Source organism: Daphnia pulicaria, chromosome 1 (assembly GCF_021234035.1).
Source record: "Daphnia pulicaria isolate SC F1-1A chromosome 1, SC_F0-13Bv2, whole genome shotgun sequence".
Lineage (NCBI taxonomy): Eukaryota > Metazoa > Arthropoda > Branchiopoda > Diplostraca > Daphniidae > Daphnia > Daphnia pulicaria.
This window is the reverse complement of record NC_060913.1, coordinates 10,483,579-10,501,293: the sequence shown is the minus strand read 5'-3', so window position 1 is coordinate 10,501,293 and position 17,715 is coordinate 10,483,579. Positions and strand designations below refer to the sequence as shown.

At 43.8% G+C, this 17,715-nt stretch overlaps 1 protein-coding gene across 5 annotated transcripts; it reads left to right on the top strand.

Annotated features, from left to right (window-relative positions):
- The first annotated feature begins 396 nt into the window (after positions 1 to 396).
- LOC124347753 (calcium/calmodulin-dependent protein kinase type 1-like) lies at positions 397 to 17,654 on the top strand. 5 transcript variants are annotated; one of them, XM_046798478.1, is made up of 11 exons: positions 397 to 581; positions 723 to 1,047; positions 2,085 to 2,219; positions 7,155 to 7,229; positions 9,455 to 9,593; positions 10,437 to 10,560; positions 10,681 to 10,821; positions 11,607 to 11,733; positions 11,945 to 12,032; positions 13,713 to 14,270; positions 16,534 to 16,711. In XM_046798478.1, exons 2-10 carry the CDS (start codon positions 920 to 922, stop codon positions 14,019 to 14,021), a joined length of 1,266 nt encoding a protein of 421 aa, XP_046654434.1. In that variant the 5' UTR covers positions 397 to 581; positions 723 to 919; the 3' UTR covers positions 14,022 to 14,270; positions 16,534 to 16,711. The 5 variants fall into 5 exon arrangements, with proteins under 5 accessions (XP_046654434.1, XP_046654432.1, XP_046654433.1 ...); XM_046798476.1 differs by having other exon boundaries at positions 7,143 to 7,229; XM_046798477.1 differs by having other exon boundaries at positions 397 to 645; positions 7,143 to 7,229.
- Positions 17,655 to 17,715: the final 61 nt, after the last annotated feature.

The following is a 17,715-nucleotide window of genomic DNA, read 5'->3' as shown; positions in this document are numbered from 1 at the left end:
CGCGGTTACGGGTTAATGGGCGAATATCGTGTTTTTATCAGTATTTTCCCCTTTATCCACAAATTGTAGCGAGCAGCTCTTAACTTTTAAAGACGCAAAATTTTTCGTTTTTTTTTTTTTTTTTTTTTTTTTATTGTTCTTTTTCTTTCAGATAGTTTCACTAAATCACTAATTGTGTAATGCTACAATTTTACCGCCGGTTTTTTTATTGGTCTTATAATCATCATGTATGGAGGCCAGACAGATTTCAACATCGTGAAATTGTAAAGTTGGTGATATTTCGCATTTGCAGATGGCGCTAGTGGGCTAGCATCTTGAATAATCAGACCACAAACGTATTGTTGGAAGGCCTGAAGACTCTATAGTGGGTTTTCCCTTTTTCGTGACTCCCGTTTAGTACTGTTGTAACTTGACAGTAGAGACCAGTGAACAGTTAGCGGTCGTGAGCTCAAGTCGCGAGTGAACGATCCTGTGAGTGAACGAAATGTGCAGCCAACAGATGCCCTAACAAAAGCTGGTGGTTGTTTGACGTTAATTGTCGACCTAACGTTCATTAGTTCCAATAAATTTCCCAATTCAGAGTGAGTGAATTCATTTATAAACGAAAATATGTATCCTCAACTTGCTTTGAGAAAACGAGTAACGGTGATTACTTTTTGATGGACCGGGAATGATGTTTTAAAATCATATTTATCCTATTCTAAATTTCTCATTTTCTACAGATTCTTTCCGCCTTCATCCACTGGCTCTTCGTGACAACCCACATATATTAGTAAAGAAAGAGGCAGAAAATGGTGTAAGAGAGTGAAGTGTCTGATTGATATTGAAACTGAAGTGAACACTACAGAGACTGAAGGAAATCTCACAGCTTTTAGTGCAAAGTAATCATCACAGACTTTCAAACAGCAAGAATACAAAAATGCCTTTTTTTGGTAAACGTGATAAAGACAAGGAGTCCAGCAAGAAGAGCACCAATCTCTTGAAAAAAGATGACAAATCCTCACCATCTCTGGAGGACAGATATGAACTGAAAGATCTCCTTGGAACGTAAGTTTGGCTGTCACACCAACTGCCTTGATTAAGGCTAGCTCTGGTATCTTTAATTTGTCTATGGCCCATTTCCAAATTTACGCCACAAGAATTGTTAACCAAATAATTCTCACCACTAGCCAAAATCTAGTACACATTACCTCACTGATGAATTTCCTATGCATGTTGGAAAACCAAAGACTATATCTATGACTGGCATGCAGGATTAGACATTGGGCCCATTTTTAGGTTGTGGTAGTTTTCAATGTAGAAACTGGTTCTCCAATTGAGGTCAGAATGTCTTTCTTTTATTTTAAGAGTATAGGTGTGTGTTTTCATGAAAAAAAAGAGGAGAGGGGGGGGGGGGAGGAGAAGGGGGATGACAGCAGGGTGGAAGGTTTCTCGTTTGACTCGGTACTCTAGGAACATTTCTGCTGGCCTGAATTACATTCCACTTTCCATTTCAGCCCATCATTGTGTGTAGCTTCCTTTTAAAATCCCCCCGGCCACACGCACACGCACTTTCTCTTACCCCGTCATTGAACTTCTTTCGAGTCCCGATTTCCGACCACAAGGACCTGAATATATCTTGGCGAATGAAGACGGATGGTTGGGCAAGCACAACTTGTGTGTGTGTGGTACATGGAAAACTCGTTATCTTGTATGAAACCACGTCGGAAATTTCATGTGGTTTAGATTTCTCGCCTGGAATCATATAGTACCCGATAAAAAATGGAAATAACGAAGAGAAAGGGCATTATGTGTTTAGTAAACATGTAAATAAAATACCAGTCAGCGTTTAGTCGATGGCTGGAGTAAAAAAAACAACAACTTGTCTTCAAGGTCAGGTGTATCTACTTGATAATTCAAATCACACGGTCCTGCATCGACTGTTAATCTAAAAATTATTTGTCTGCTGGAGACTGTCGGATTCGACAGGAATGCTGTGTCATATTTCCACGACTGTCATTCGACAAGTTCACGTTTTATACTTTTTTCTTCTTTTGTTTTCTTGGAAAACTAATTTTGATTTATCGTTTGCTTCTGTATTCCAGGGGTGCTTTCTCGCAAGTGCGGCTGGCCGAATCGAAAACAGAAGCTGGCAAGCTGTTTGCCGTCAAAATCATTGACAAGACGGCGCTCAAAGGCAAGGAAGACTCGCTAGAGAACGAGATCAAAGTTCTACGAAGGTAAGTCTCTCCCGTCGACGTGTGCTCACTGCCCTTCAAAGATAGTAGTAGCTTGCGTCTCAATCTGGTTTCTCCGGTCTACATTCCTGCAACATTCACTGCCGTCTTTGAACCTGGCCTTATTCTGCTAGCACTTTGGAAGGTATAACAAATGAGCGTCGCGCTTATAGCTCGGCCAACGCCAACACAGAGTCCACTGCGACTTTGCCTTCGAATCTCATTTAGAAAGCTCTTGCAACTCTAATGACGGTCCGATTGTAAATTATCAGCGGGGAGCATGTAGTCAAGCTTTACTTCAAGCCTTGTATAGTTCTATCGATTCGATTCGATTCGAGAGAGAGAGAGAGGAGAAAAAAAGGCTAAGTAAACGAGAGAAATCGCTTCGAATGTACTGCGAAACAGCTCCAGGCAAACTCGTTCTCAATTGCTACCAATCTACTCGTATTCAATCATTATGGAATAACAAGAAGTCAGATTTGGCCGCTAGTTTTTTTTTTCGGTTTTATCTTCCAAGTTGGAGGTTATGACTTGTTCAGCTCTGCCGAAATGGTCTAGACGTTTTCCCTCTCCTTATTTGGTTATGCCTACGGCAAAGATCACTTGATTGGATCGGATTACGATATTCGATCTAGCGACAGGTGACGATGCAATTAAATTGTCTGTCGTGTCTCTTTCGTCCAATTAACTCAAACTTTTGTCCTTTTTTCCCCCCGTCACAATCGATTGATTGCTCACCTTCATTCATTTGAATTCTTTATTCGAGCTTCGATTCGTTTCGGATGATTTGCAATCAGCTTTTATTTTTAAAATATTCTTCACGTTCTTTTTTGGGGCCATGGCCGAATCGTGGATACCAGAACGATTCATCACCACCGCCGCTATATATCGTCTTTATTCTTTCGGCATTTGTTCCCTTTTCCTTTTGTTTCGGGTCCATCGAGCATCGCTTCTTCATTTGAGAATGGATGGGAGCCTGGGAGGGCATGTAATATCATTGCGCATTTCTTTTTCGGTTGGAAGATGTCGCATTGGTCTACTACTAACGTAAATGGAAAATCCCCGTGGATCAACCGGAATTTCCGCTCGTGCTCGGCTGCTGTTTCTAGATAAGAATGCCGATACAAGTCTGCGAGTGAGCTTAACGGAACGGTAAATGGAAAAATGAGGAGAGTCGCTACTACTACTGCTCGTAAGTAACGATAGTAACGGGTGGAGGAGAAATAATGATCTGCTCTTGTGTTCGTGAACTGATTATGAAATAAAAGGGCAGGATAAAAAAGGAAATAAATAATTCAGAAGTGGAGTGAGTTTCGCTAACGAAGCTATCTAGAATGAGAGCCGTGTTACGTTTCTCACTGTCTCATCGTCTAATGAAGATGTCAAAGGGGGTACTCCCCCCGTGTCGTACCTTTTGCGTCTCTTTTTCCCCGTCCTTTCTCCGTGTTTCCCCCCCATCTTTTTCGTTTGTTTTGTCATTGAATCCTTCTTTTTATCGATTTCAACAGAGGACGGAGACCGTAGGGGGGATTAGAATGAACTCGGGACCCGAGTTCTCTATTAGTCCTTGGGTTTCTACATGGCGATTGGGAGGGAGGTTCGAGATCGATCCAGGTTTTATTTGCCTTTCCCTGTTCTCCATAAAGACAACATGGAATGCTACACAGATTTGGTGCCCAAGAAACAACATGGCGTCCGCCCGTGTCTCCTCTTCATGTCGACGATGATGCATACGACGCAAGGAGCTAGTCCAACAACGGAGTCAAAAAAGGGGGGAAAAGCAGAAAGCACGAGTTTTGTCTGATGAGCGGAACTGATGCGGACTCGATGCATCCTCTCTTCCAGTCTTGAGCTCTTCTTTCGAGTATCACCAACCGTTCGCCAGTCAGGCGGACGCAAATTGTCAGCCTCTTCTGCGGAATATTTCTCTCTTTAGCGGAAGGGGAGCGGGATGGAGCAGGATTTCCCCTAGATTGAACCGCTATCTACCGAGAGTTCTCAATCAAAAGCTTAGCGCTACGTCCTTTTTCTTCTTCCTCTTTTTCGTCTGGACTGCACGGCTAGCTTTTGAAGCCCGGCGTTGCTGCGTTGCACATCCGCAAAATCTCCAGCACCCGTCTAACTTATCTATAGCGTTGCCAGGACGGACAAAGCCGGTGAAATGGAAAAAAAAAGATGAATTGGCTGCTGCTGCTGCTGCTGCTGCTGCTGCCTCATCCATTGGCCCATTTGGTGCTTTGCCTGGTTTGACAAACAGAAAATCGTTCAACCGGAATGGATATATGTATTTAACTATTGAAGTCGGAAGAGGCTTCGATCGACGGAGGAGAAAGTTGGCACCGCTAATGCTACCGTGGCCGGAATCATCGTATTCCAGGAGGATCGACGTCAGGGCTGATTATTGAACGGCAAGGGCGGAGGCCAGCGACATTCAGCAGTCGATTTTCATTTTTAAAAAAAAAGGAAGGATTGTTCGACGGAACGTATCGATCCAATTGATGGGCTTCTTCTTTCTTTCTTCTTTTTCTCCTCTAGCCCCCCTCGTTTTTCATTTGTTTTCTTTGGGGGGCGGGAGAGAGCCTGTCCTTTTTCGGTTGTACAGTACGTACAAGACAGCCATAAAGGTTGTGACTCGTGAACTTGGCGACTTCCCTAGTCGAAACGGACAGATTGGTGACATCTTGGGTCTATCGCGGAAAAAAAAGGACGGCTGCAATGGAGATGGATCGGAAATGATTCCATTTTACTACGGCTTCCGCAGTCTGAGGAGGTGGAAACGAGGAGTCAAAGAAACAATCCAGACAGGGAGAGGGGTGGGGAGGGGGCCAACCGGCTGTTAACTTCCACTTAAATGACTGCACATCCCGGTGAAATCAGCTGTCTGGCAATTTATTAGTGTTCAAAGCTAAAAGCACTCCTAAGTAATTGTTGAAGCTTGAATGGTAATGGAGGGAAACCCTGGAAAGAAAAGAAAAACCCAATCGTCAAAATGACTGAACTGGCACTTTTCGATCGATAGCGAATGGTGGGGTGCTAAACGTAGATGGGAGTCTTTTATTCAATGCCCTTTGACCCTTTTATGAGGGGTAAAAGCTCTGAGATAAATTAATAGTACTTTCTTGGCTGCCAACATGAAATTGGGGTTTTCGAATCATCCCGAATTCGGTTTTTAAAAATTGATGTTCCTACTCTGATACAGTCGTCCTTCTCTATCTGGTGGAGGGGGGCCTGTGGAGAAGACCTCGATCGAGCGCTCGTGCTCAATCGCATTAGCGTCGACATCCAATCTCGTTGCAAACGGCACGAGCCGTTCCTTCTATCTATTTCTTTTCTTGCCCTACACAGGTCGAAGAAGGAGCTGATGCATCGAATTGTTGGCCGCCTTTTTCCTTTTTATTTTGCGTCCGTTGAGCAAAATGAAAGTAGCGCAGACGAGTTGTATAACATCCAATTCACTTTATGACAATGATGTGTCGAGACAGGAAACTATGTAATGCTACCGAGTTTATTGATTCCCCCCATCCGTCCCAGTTCTGTGCAACTGGGCTACTAGTTATTACAAGACTCGGCGGGTAATGGATGCTGCTGGTGGGACTCGCTGCTATATACTCATGTCCAGTGGCGGTACAACTTGTTCTCCGCCATGGATACAAGGCTCCGCCTAAAAGGGCGACTGGGCGGTAGTGCATTCAACATATATTTTAGAAACAAGAAAAGAAACGTGTAGAATCTCTAAGTCTTGTATAGGTAGAATCGTTCATCTGTGGCCTCTTAGCGACGTCCTCCTAGTGACAAGAGGGGGGGGGGGGAGAAACAGTAAGAAAGAGAAAAATCTAACAAACAACTAGCACTACTATCATTCGCTTCCCTTCGCTCCTGTCAACGTCGTCTGAGAAACACGACGTCCTTCCGGGTTTGATTGTGTTGATTCACTCATTTTTATTCTTGCCTTCGACCGGAACCTGTCACTATGACTACCATTAGGAACTCAGTGACTTGTTCTCTTTTTTTCGTCTTTCTTTGTACTTCCTTTTATTTCCGTTTATTTTTTTTTTCAATATCATTACACAGAAATGTGTAATGTCGCTATTGTAGATTCGACTGCGCTGGGCCATTGTGTAGTGACCGGCGCTGGAAACGGACAGGCCTTTGTAGGCTAGCCACTGCTGACACCATTACAGTATTACTATTCAGTATTTCCTTCTTTTGGCTAGAGGATATTTAGGACCACTGGGAGGCCAGAAGAAAAGACAGCCTAGAGAGAGAGAGAGCGATGGGCCATGAGGGGGGTAAAAGGAGAGAAAGAAGAAAAGAAGTTTGCTTAGATTTGAAAGGCTGACGTGTGTATGAAAGATGCTGGCCAGAACCAAGCGCTATTGTTGTCTAGATCCTTCACGGCCACTGCGGGCGTCAACAGCCCGCCTATTCTTCGTTACGAGAAAATACAGAAAAAGCGTGTGCAGCAGCGCGCTGAGGTTTCCGCTCTGTACATTTTCCTTTTCATTTCTTGTTTTCTCCCTCTCCCCCATACTTTGCACTGAGACCGCGGCGTTGTTCCGTCTAAGATGTAATACCTTTGGTGCCGCAGCTGTGCGCCCGGGATCACTTCATCATCATCTTCTCACCCAGGGGGAAATCAGAAAGTCCATACGATGCGGATGAAAAATGCGCTGATATAACTCTTGCGGGAAAAAGGAGGGGGGTAGTAGTAATAGTAGTTGTAGAGGCTCCGTACGTATTCAGTTATTCGTGATTTAAACTTATGAGGCTTCGTTTTCTACATCGTGGTAGAGCTCTGCGCGGTCTTGTAGCGTAGTGTAGATGGAGATGGAGCCATCAAGTTCTCGATCCAGAGACGTTCCATCTCCAGTCGGGCTGTTTTGGCACCTAAGTTGTCTGTGTAATTTCTCCCGTTCTTGTTTGTTGGTTTTCCGACAGGCTCAAGCACCCCAATATCGTCCAGCTGCTGGAGACGTACGAAGACAAGAGCAAAGTCTACCTGGTCATGGAACTGTAAGTAAACTTTTTTCTTTCTTTTTTTTCAATATATACAGCATATCAAATGTTAAAAAGAAATGCCCGAGTGTAGAGACTTTTTTCCCCATTTACCGTCTGCATTATCCAATTGAGAACTGGCATTTAATCCTCTCCGCCGACCACTTATACCTGTCTCTCTCTCTCTCTCTATTTCTCCGTCTGTGATTGCCTCGTCTCAATAGCATTCCCGCTCACAAAAGAGGGGGGATACAACTTGGCTTTAATCACGCCGGTTCTCCGGACCACTAGGGGGCATTTCCAACCGACCGTTTTCCACACACTTGAAAGTTTCTAATCTCTTTTTCCGTCCTCACTTTTTTCTTCTTCTTCTTCTCGCACTCCCTCTCGTTCCCCCCCTCGTTCCTTTCATGCGAGCGCAACAATCAGTCAACACCAAATCCTTCGGGGAAGAAAAGTTTTTCTTTTTCTTTCCCCTTTGCATCTGGAAGCAAAAACTCCGTTACTGAAATGGGATTACAAAAGTGGAAGAATCAAGAGTTTCTTAGTCCGCGATTTCGCGAGGGGGAAACATTCCTCCACAATACTCGTGAATTCATAAGCCGAAAAAAGGAGTGAGCGAATTATCGAGCGCTTCAATTTTTGTTCCTTGTAATAATAACCGATCTAGGGGGGTTGGGGAGTGAAAAAATAAAATGTCGGCAATCGATAAACGCGAGCCCCGCCCAATTGAATATGAGTTCCCATGGACGGCTGGGCATAGCGCTGGGTACACATTGGTCAATAGATGAGTGAATTACGCCTGCCATTGTGTGTTCCTTTTTTCACATTTTTTTCTTTTATCGGATCCCCCCCCCCTTACCCTACAGGAAAAATGTAAATTGAATATTGAGAACGAAAAAAGACGACAGGCTCAATCGATCTTTTGGCACGAAATGGTCGCCTCCCTACTTCCCCCCCGTTTGCAAACAAGATTCCCGCATCGTACAGCTGCTTAATGCTGTTATTAGACCAACTATATATGCAGCAGCCATTGCCTCGTAGTGCGGAAAATGAACAATCATTTTGTCATTCATCGGGCTTTTTTCATTATTATTGGGTGGGGGGTTAGCTATTGCCGTTCAATAGCGACGTCGTAATAATAATCATCATACAAAATAAATCCCATTTCGTGAGTTTTTTTTTCTTCTTCTTTTTTTCTCCCCGTCGGCAACGTATATTTAAACGCGGAATTGGGAAGACGGCAGCAAATCATTTGCATTTAAATCACCTCGCCTCCTCTTTTACATTTCAAACACACTCCGCCGCTAGGTATAGTGATAGAGTGTATCGTTACTCTCGACATTTTCATCAAATTTTCCTTTTTTTTGTTTGGTTTTCTCTTGTTTTTTTTTGTATTCACAAAGAGGGAGAAGACGCAAAGTCATTTATTTCGTATTATTGTTTTCTTCCTTTTTGTATTATTTCCCGTTTGCCATCCCGGCGGTGCACCTTTTTTTCCGGCTCAACAACAGCAACAGCAACAACAGAAAAGCGGATGGGCCATTGGGTTTGTTTGTGGATAACAACAAAAGTTGTTTCCCTAGTAGACGATGGAGAAAAGTTGGTGCGTCGTTATCGTGTGGCTGTTGGAGTTCCACTACTCGCTGGCCAAAGATGTTCAAGAAAGTTAACTTGAGAAAGACACACAGACTCGATCCTTCTCCTCCTCCTCCCTGTGGATGCAGTTAACATCTTTTGGTTGCGTATTCCGCGTAATTTCCTGATTTTCAACCCCGGATCGATAATCGATTGGGGGTCTTATCCCTTTTTGGACTGGCGTTGCCAGCAACTTGTTTCATATATTCAACGGTTATCATTATAACCATGTCGTCTTCATTGTTCAATCGTTTCCATCTTTCCGTGGGAGGTCATTAGATAAATTATTGTCGACTACAATTATATCAGACGCGATGGATGCTTTGTGCAGAAAACAATTCAATATTGATGTCGGTTGGTGGTGGGGAGTATGTGCGACGAAGTGGGCCATATTGTGTCTTGTGTGTATTTTTATTGGCTCTGTTGTTGACGGGCAGACTCGCTACCCGCACTACCACCATCGAGTGGCCGAATCAAAAGAAATCGATAGCCCAGTCCAGGGCTGACTAGCTGTCTGTCTGTCTGTCTGTCTAGCTAGCTTAGAGCTAGCCTGCCGACCCCAATAAAGTTGATTCACTTTTGATCCGTCGTTTATATTAATGCAGAGTGACAGGTGGCGAACTCTTCGATCGCATCGTGGAGAAAGGATCGTACACGGAAAAGGATGCGGCCGATCTGATGCGACAAGTCCTCGAGGCCGTCGACTACATGCACGAGCAAGGAGTCGTCCATCGCGATCTCAAGGTAAACGCAATCCGTCTTGTGTATCCCCTCTCCCGTCCCGCCATTGTCAAGATTGACGAAAAAGGAAAGAAACAAAACAAAAATGGTGAAAACATGAGAAAAGAAAAGAAAACAAGTCGAGTCAGTCGCCTGAAAAAGAAAAACAAAACAAAATCAACCCAACGAGAATGGCGTTTTCGAGCGTGTGAGAGAGAGAGACCATTCCATTGTCTTCCGGTGTGGGACTGACTCTGCTACGCACACATATGCTGTAAAACAGGAGTAGTGTGGATGTGACGGTAGAGAACGTGATGATAAGAATGTTATGTCAGACTTGGGGGGGTCGAAAAAGAAGAGCGACAGAATCGACTGTGTGTATGTACACACACATATATTGTAATCCGATGTTTGCGTGACTGGAACCTCCCCGCCGGCTCTCTGAGTTCTCTAACACACTGCTGGACTTGTCAACTCGCTACCTATACAAATTGTGCGCCGGTTGATATTATTTTTCGGATACTGTCCTGCAGTGTGTCGTTGGTCGTGACTTTTAGCTCCGACACTCTATCCTTCCCCTCGTCTCTGCCCTATTACTAACTACATAGCAGCTAGCCTTCCCCTCTGGACTCGCGTCTTTTCTTCACGTCAGGACCGGGCGGGATTGATATGGTGTAGCACCTCGACACCCACCTTTTGCGATCGAAATCCAGCCGATGAGGCAATATTCAGCCCTGCGTGCATCGCTCGTATCATGTTGGATCGATAGATTTCCCATTGCAGTAGTCTATCAATTATATCTTTCATTCCATCAATGAATTCATTGTGTGTTTTTTTCTGTTTTTCTTTTTTAAATCCTCCATCCAGCCGGAGAATTTGCTCTACTACTGCCCGGATGAAGACAGCAAGATCATGATCAGCGATTTCGGATTGTCCAAAATGGAAGACTCTGGTATCATGGCAACGGCGTGCGGGACTCCCGGTTATGTCGGTAAGCTTTTTTTTTTTTTTACTTCTTTTAAGATTTGGCATGTCGAACCGGCTGGCTCCCCCCGGTCCATAAAAAAAAGAAGAATAATCTATAAATGCACTTGTTGCCGTTTTATGACAGCACCGGAAGTGTTGGCCCAAAAGCCCTACGGCAAAGCCGTCGATGTCTGGAGCATCGGAGTCATTTCCTACATCCTACTGTGCGGCTATCCGCCCTTTTACGACGAGAGCGACGCCAATCTCTTCGCACAAATCTTGAAAGGTAAAATCAAATAACAAATAAAATAAACCTGGCATCTCTCGATATTGATCCAGTTTGGTCTGCTCAATCGGTTGTCGTCGATCCGGTAGTAACCCGATATCGGTCGACGGATGAGGTAAGAGAGAGGTGGATAGATAGAGAAGAAGAAAAAACCCCTCCTCCTCCTTATCTCTCTTTCCTTCGTTTCTACTCCGACGCGCCTGAAAACGGGCCGCCAGTATCAAATGTTTGTTTTTTGGAGGGGGTTATTGCGTCCTGCGTCGTAACGAAAGTGGTTTGACGTCACAGTCACACCACCACCAACCATCCAGGCAACATCCTGGTGCTTCGTGCAACCGCTCACGTACCGGGCGGAAAAAATTCTCCGCTACGCCGGCCGAATGACAATGAGATGGAGAGAGACGGTCGACACAGCAACGAGGAAATGTGCTCGTCCCCTTTTGACAAAATGACCCCTTTGGGGGGGAGGTGGGCTATTGACGTTTGGGTGGGGTGCTGTCGCCCGTTGTTATTAATCAACTCGAGTTCACCATTTTGGCACTTCATCCCCCCCTTGGTGTTTGTGTGTGTGGGGGAATAGGCCCCCGGCAATCGGGATCGATAAAATCTCTCACCTCACGACCGTTTCCCGCTTGTTTCGCTTCTCCGTCGTTCAGAATAAGTGCGGATGTGGTGTTGTTGTTGTTGTTGCGGCTAATAGAGCTGAACCTTGAACGGTGTCGAAATGGCTGTTGACGTGTTGTTGTTTGCTTTATCTTAATTTTGTTTATTTTTCTCTCGGTTAGGTGAATTCGAGTTTGACTCTCCGTATTGGGACGAAATTAGCGATTCCGCCAAGGATTTCATCCGTCGACTCATGTGTGTCGATGTCAACAAGCGTTTCACATGTCGCGAAGCCCTCCAACATCCCTGGTATGGATTGCGTCACGATTTGTTTATTGAAAAAACTGCTGAGGCTGCCGCCCGACCCATCCCAATGATTTAAATGACGGCCTCAGCTGACTCCCAACCTTTCCCAACCGTTTTTTTTTTTTTTTTTTTTTTCGTTTGTTTTAATATTTTTTATTGGATAACCAAATCTTTAATTTTCTTTCTTTTTCTTCACCCTCCTGCCATCCATCAGGATATCTGGCAATGCCGCCAGCACCAAGAACATCCATAGTTCCGTCTCTGAGCAACTGAAAAAGAACTTTGCCAAGTCGCGATGGAGGGTACGTCTAGACTTGAAACATTTTTTAAATTCCAATTTGTCAAGGTTTATTTTTTTTAAATCTTTCCTCATTTTTATTTCTTTAAAAATATCTTTAACTTCCTCGTTCACATATTTGATACTACTACTATACCTCGTCTATTTTTCTCGTAATAATCTTTTTACTTATACTTTTTATACTCTACTCATCTTTGCCGAGCTCTCTCGTTCTTCTTATTCCATCCATTTAATTTTTCTCATCCGCATTTTGAAATATTGATTGCAATTAATACTCTCGCGCCTCCCGGTCTACACACACTCGAAAAATCCTTGTGCGTCAAACTTCTTCTTCCTTTTTTAATTTTTAAATTTTTACGAGGATTGCTAACGACTGTCTATACAACTCCGCCCCAACTCTTTATATCTTTTCCTGACTCATACACACTCAATGGCTCCTCCTCTTTGCTCACATTTTCGGTGGTGGATGTCTCTCATCTTCTCTAAGACTAAGAGAGAGAGTGGAAAAACAATTCCTTTTGGCCAGCGGAGCATGATCCTCTTTATACATCCCCAAAATCCTCCTCCCATTTTTTTGTTTGTTTCTTTCTCCTTTTCCTGAGCTGTCACTTCTTGTGTTGACATTATTCCCCCTTCTCTGTTACGTTGATCATTGTCTCTCGGGAAATTTTAACCGGACGAAACCCGATAATGGGTAGGATCGAGATGCTAGCCTGGAGGGGGTTTTTGATTCCTCCGGGATAAGTGTAACAGGAGACGGATAGGCGCCGGACAAGAAACAAGTCGACGATCGTTCCGATGGACACTGTGACGCTCACATTTTATTTTTATTTTATTTTTTCCAAAGGAAATCAAATGACATTGGGAGGAACGAGTCACGTGCTCGTCGAACTACTGCTCAACACATTTTGGCTTCACCTGATGAATGTCAAATCGATTGCGATGGCGGACTGGGTTGTTTTTTCTTCTTCTTTTTTGCCTAGGGAAAGGTTACGTGCGTGTGTCAGTCAGTGAGTCTATTTTCTTTTTCTTTTTTTATTTTGCCGAGAAAATCAATTGGATTGTGACAGGCTCGGCAACTCGAATGTAGCGCTCGACATTTACCCGATACCTTTCACCTTTCGTGTGTCCAATTTCTCGACTGCCCTTAACATCCGATTTCCGCCAACAATCCCAACTGACAAGCGTAGTAGCCAAGAGAGAAACTGGGCAGTAGCAGCTTCTCTCCTCTCACTAGAGCCACTTTGGCCGTCGTCTCCGGTTGACAAGTGGACTGACTCATGGTCTATACGCAAGTACGCCATTTATTGGATCTTGAGCGACTTGCCAGTCAAAACTAATGTGTCCAGTTGTCCGATCCAATTAGCGGGATTGACGCGACGAGAAAAGGGGGGAGGAGGAAACGGCACACAGTGGCCGGCAGTGGTCTGGCTCAACTCGTCAAAAAGAAAAAAAAGGTCCCGGCCAACCAATGGGAAAACCAAACAGTGGCTCATGAGAAAATATATCCATATCATATCATATTATAAATATTATACGTGTGTGTAGTATATGCAGAGTTTGCAGGAGAGAGAACTCGTCTGAATAATTGCCTGGTCCGTCTCTCTCTCTCTTCTCTCTGTGTGTGTGTATTGTGTGTCTCTTTTGTGTCGGTGCGGGCCGGCGCATCGGCGTGTGTGTACAGCAACTGATGCACGCCATCGCCATGGTGCACAAGATGCAACGGTTGGCGCTCTCCTCGTCGTCCATGATTCCGGCCGCCATCCAGGAGGAGAAGGAAGAAGCGGCGGCCAATGCCAAGGCCGGCGTCGAGTCCAGCAGCACTCTCAACCATAGAGAGGAGCAGCAGCTCGACGCTATCGATATCGACCCTTCCTCGTCGACCGCAGCTTCTCCTGCGGCCGCTTCTTCTTCTACCGCTCCGGCTGGCCTTCCCGTGGCGCCGGGTTCATCGATCGCCGACGGTTCCACCGCCGATCCCATGGATCTCTAAAGTCCGTCCGGCCATTTCTGAAATAACAAAAAAAGAAAAAAACTGCTGGTTATTTCCGCCTCGCTTTTTTATCACCACTCTTCTTTCTCTTTTCATTTTTATTTTTTTTTTACCGATCCTCGTTCGACATGGGTCCGTTTCGATTGAATGGCCCATGTTTTCTTTTTCTTTCTTTTCATTTTTTGTTTCTCCAATCCTCTTACAAATCGACGCTGGCACTTCGAGAAAAACGGACGTCCGAGCTGACATGTGCGTGTTTGGGACTTGACTTCATCTTGAAGTCCGTCTCTCTCTCTTTTTTTTTCTGTCTTCTTTTCTTTTTCTTTTTTTGCTCTTGTCTTTTGTCCGTTTGTCGGTTCAGCGGTTATAGCGGACCAATCACGTTCCGCCCGTTCTAAACGTTCCCAAGTAGAAGAGCCAAACAAAAAACGCAATGGTGTCGCCTTTGTTTCTTTTCGATTAGTTGAGCATGTTACATTCAATGTGTACAGCCACCGTTTAATGTTGAAAAACCAGAAATGGCCACTGGGCAGTTTTTTCCGTGTTGTTGACACACACCGACACACTGTGCGCGCGCCTCACAATGACCTCCACAACAAATTTAGGCCGTCCGTTCATTTAGTTTTTTTTTTCCCGTTCGGATATTCTATGTGTGTGTGTGTGTGTGTGTGTTTTTTTAGTCTTTAGGTGGTATGCCGGTCACATTTATTTCACCATTTTGGTTCTATTTATACGTTAATTGTCGACAAATCCTCTGGGGGTTCGGGTTGATATCTATTCGTGTCGCCGACAAGTTTGACCAAATGATTCTGGAAACAGAGGGCAATGTCTGACAACCAGAATCACGAAGGTGGGAGAACAAACAAAAAAGTGAAAGGATATCCCGATCCCGATGCAAGTTCTAACCCAAATATTCTATTCCAACCCGAGCGAGTCGATAAAGGGAGATGTGTGACTCGAGCTAGACGAGAGAGACGCACGGGTCGTTTAGTCCGCGCAGGCGCCGTCCAACTCTTGATTCTCAATGATACCTTACTAGTAATATTTTGCGTATTTATGTGTGTCTGCGCGTGTTGTGTGATCCTCCCCTACCTCGCTCTCCTCTACCAACCCCCGCACGTGTTATGATTTATATTTTCCCCCCAGAAATTCGATTTTGCCAGACGATCAAAATCGATAGGAGAAGTTAAAAGGAAAAAATGTTTGGCGACTTTTATTTTTTCCCACCCAAGCCTTTTGGTCAACTCTAATTGCGACTGATCGATCCAAGTCTTTCATTTGCTTTCGCTCCTTGATCCTTTTGCTCTTTCATCTCTCTCCTTTCTCTTTTGCGTTCGCCATTTCTCTCTTTTTATTTTCCTTCTTTTCTTTTCTTTCTCATCTTTTCCTTCTTCCGAAAATACGAAAGGAGAAAAGAGTTTGGAATAAGCCCACCCACCGCGTGCAGTATAGTTCCGCTCGGCTGGGATGAAATTTATTGAAAATTTATTCTTCACGCCGGTATAAGTAGTGCGACGAGCCTTGCCGTGATTCAAATGTTAGATAAGAATTTTTCTTTTTTTTTATTCCTTTTTTGTTTTTCTCTTCCTGCGGATGGCAACAACATCTTACCGAAACGTTCTCGTCGGAGCGGAATTGAATCCCGTTCGTTCGTTCGTCGGTGGTGGTGGTTGGGGGGAGGGGTTGGGTTTCGTCGTTGCATAAACCAAAAGATACGGCACCAATGGGAATGTGTTGCGGGTATGCGGTGCCGCTTCCCACTCACGCGTTTTTCCGCCTTCCTCTTTTTTGCTCATTCCATTCCTGATAGAGAAAACAAAAAATTTCCCAAAAAAAGTAGACGGAACCAACAAGAATAATGCATTAATAGCGTTTTTGCAGCGCTTGCGAACTTTTTTTCCCCCCGACATTCATAAAATACGAGCCCGGGAAACTCCCCCCACGCGGTGAACGACAGTCGCTGGACCGTGTTGTGTATAGCCCGTCGCTCGCTCGCTCGCTTTTTGATTTATTGATATGTTTGCACGATTTGTTTTTCTTTAGATTTTTATTTTCCCCTCTTCTTCTTCTTCGTGGCTGGCCTCACTTGAAAAGAGCAACTACGGTCGCGAGTGTTTGACATTCAATTACTCGACGCAATGTGAAACGGGCCATGGGTTTTCCATTTTCGTCTACAAGTGCCGTAGACGTGCGCGCGTGGGACGCCCGTTGTTTCTTGTTTTATTTTTTTTTTGTTTTTATTTGTTTCTCTTTGTCGATCTTGTCGTCGCATGTTGACTGTGAATTCTAACCGTTTGTGATGAAAGCACGGCAATCACTCGCTTGAATGGCATAACGTTTTTTTGATCCATTTATCCGCGTGTGCGTTTTGCTTGAACGGAGCAAAAGTGTTTGACGGATATTGATGTGTTTCTTTTTCTCTTTTTTGGGTTGGATTTTCTGATTTATTTATTTTTTTTTTTTTTTATTTTTCGTTTTTGGTTGGTTGGCGTCGTCGTCGGATGGTTTGCAGCAAGCGTACAACGCCACGGCCGTCATCCGCCAGATGAGGCACTTGGTTTTGGCCAGCACCAACAGCCGGTCGACGTTGAGCAGCGGCGAAGAAAACAACTCTTCCAGCGACCGCGAGCTCGACGATCAACCGCCCCGCCCCAAATCCGTCACCGCCGCCTCAGCCAACGGACGTCCAGCCCTCTAGCTAGAAAACAACAACAACATCTTGAAGACACTTATTATATCAGATCAAACATGAAAAAAAAAAATAATTTTTTCAAACTTAAAATCTAAAAAACAAAAAAGAAAATCCATTTTGATTTTCTCCTCCTTTCGGCTTCTCTTGCAGTCCCTTTGATAATAATCCATTTCATAGAAAAGGAAACAAAAGAAAACTAAAAAAACTAAAAAAAAAAATATCAAATCAATAACAACAATAATAAATAATAAAAGAATATTGTATCATGCATGATATTTGGGTTGACGTGGATCTGATATGCTGTTGGTTTGTTTTCTCGCTCTCTTCCTTCGGTTTTGTTTTTTCGATCTGGGCCTTTTTTCTTTATTTTTTGATTGAATATTTGCCTCGTTTCTTTTTTCCCCTTTTTGCATATAGAAAAGGAAAACAAAAAACACATTTTTTTATTAGGGTTTGTGGTTCTATTTCCCCCAGTTTTTTTTTGTTTGTTTCCATTCGAGTTATATATATATATATTTCTCTTGTCTCTGTTTTTGTCTTCACTTTTCTTCAATCCTTTTTGGTATTGACGTGTTCCAAATGTTGATTCTGGCTCTCTTATATTCGAAAAAATTTGGCTCTCTATCTCTCTATTTTTTTTCCTATCCATTTTCGATTACTTCCTCTCTCTCTAGCTCTCTATTTTGTTGGATTTATTACTTTTCCCTTTTTTTGTATCGATTCCAAAATTTTTCGGGGAGGATTGTGTTAACGGGTATACATATATTCTAATATGCATAGCTTGTAAATGATTCAGAGTTCTTGGTGGACCCCCTTTTTTTTCTTATTTGTAGCCGAGTGAATGACAATTATGGCATGACAACTGAGAATAATCCCTATACACGCATATTGTCAAAGTGTATCGGAGGATGCGTGAAGGAACAATCGGCAATTGGATAATCCTTGCTTCTACTTTTTTTAAAATTTTATTTAGAAAATTTCTTGATCAAGATTTGTTCATTT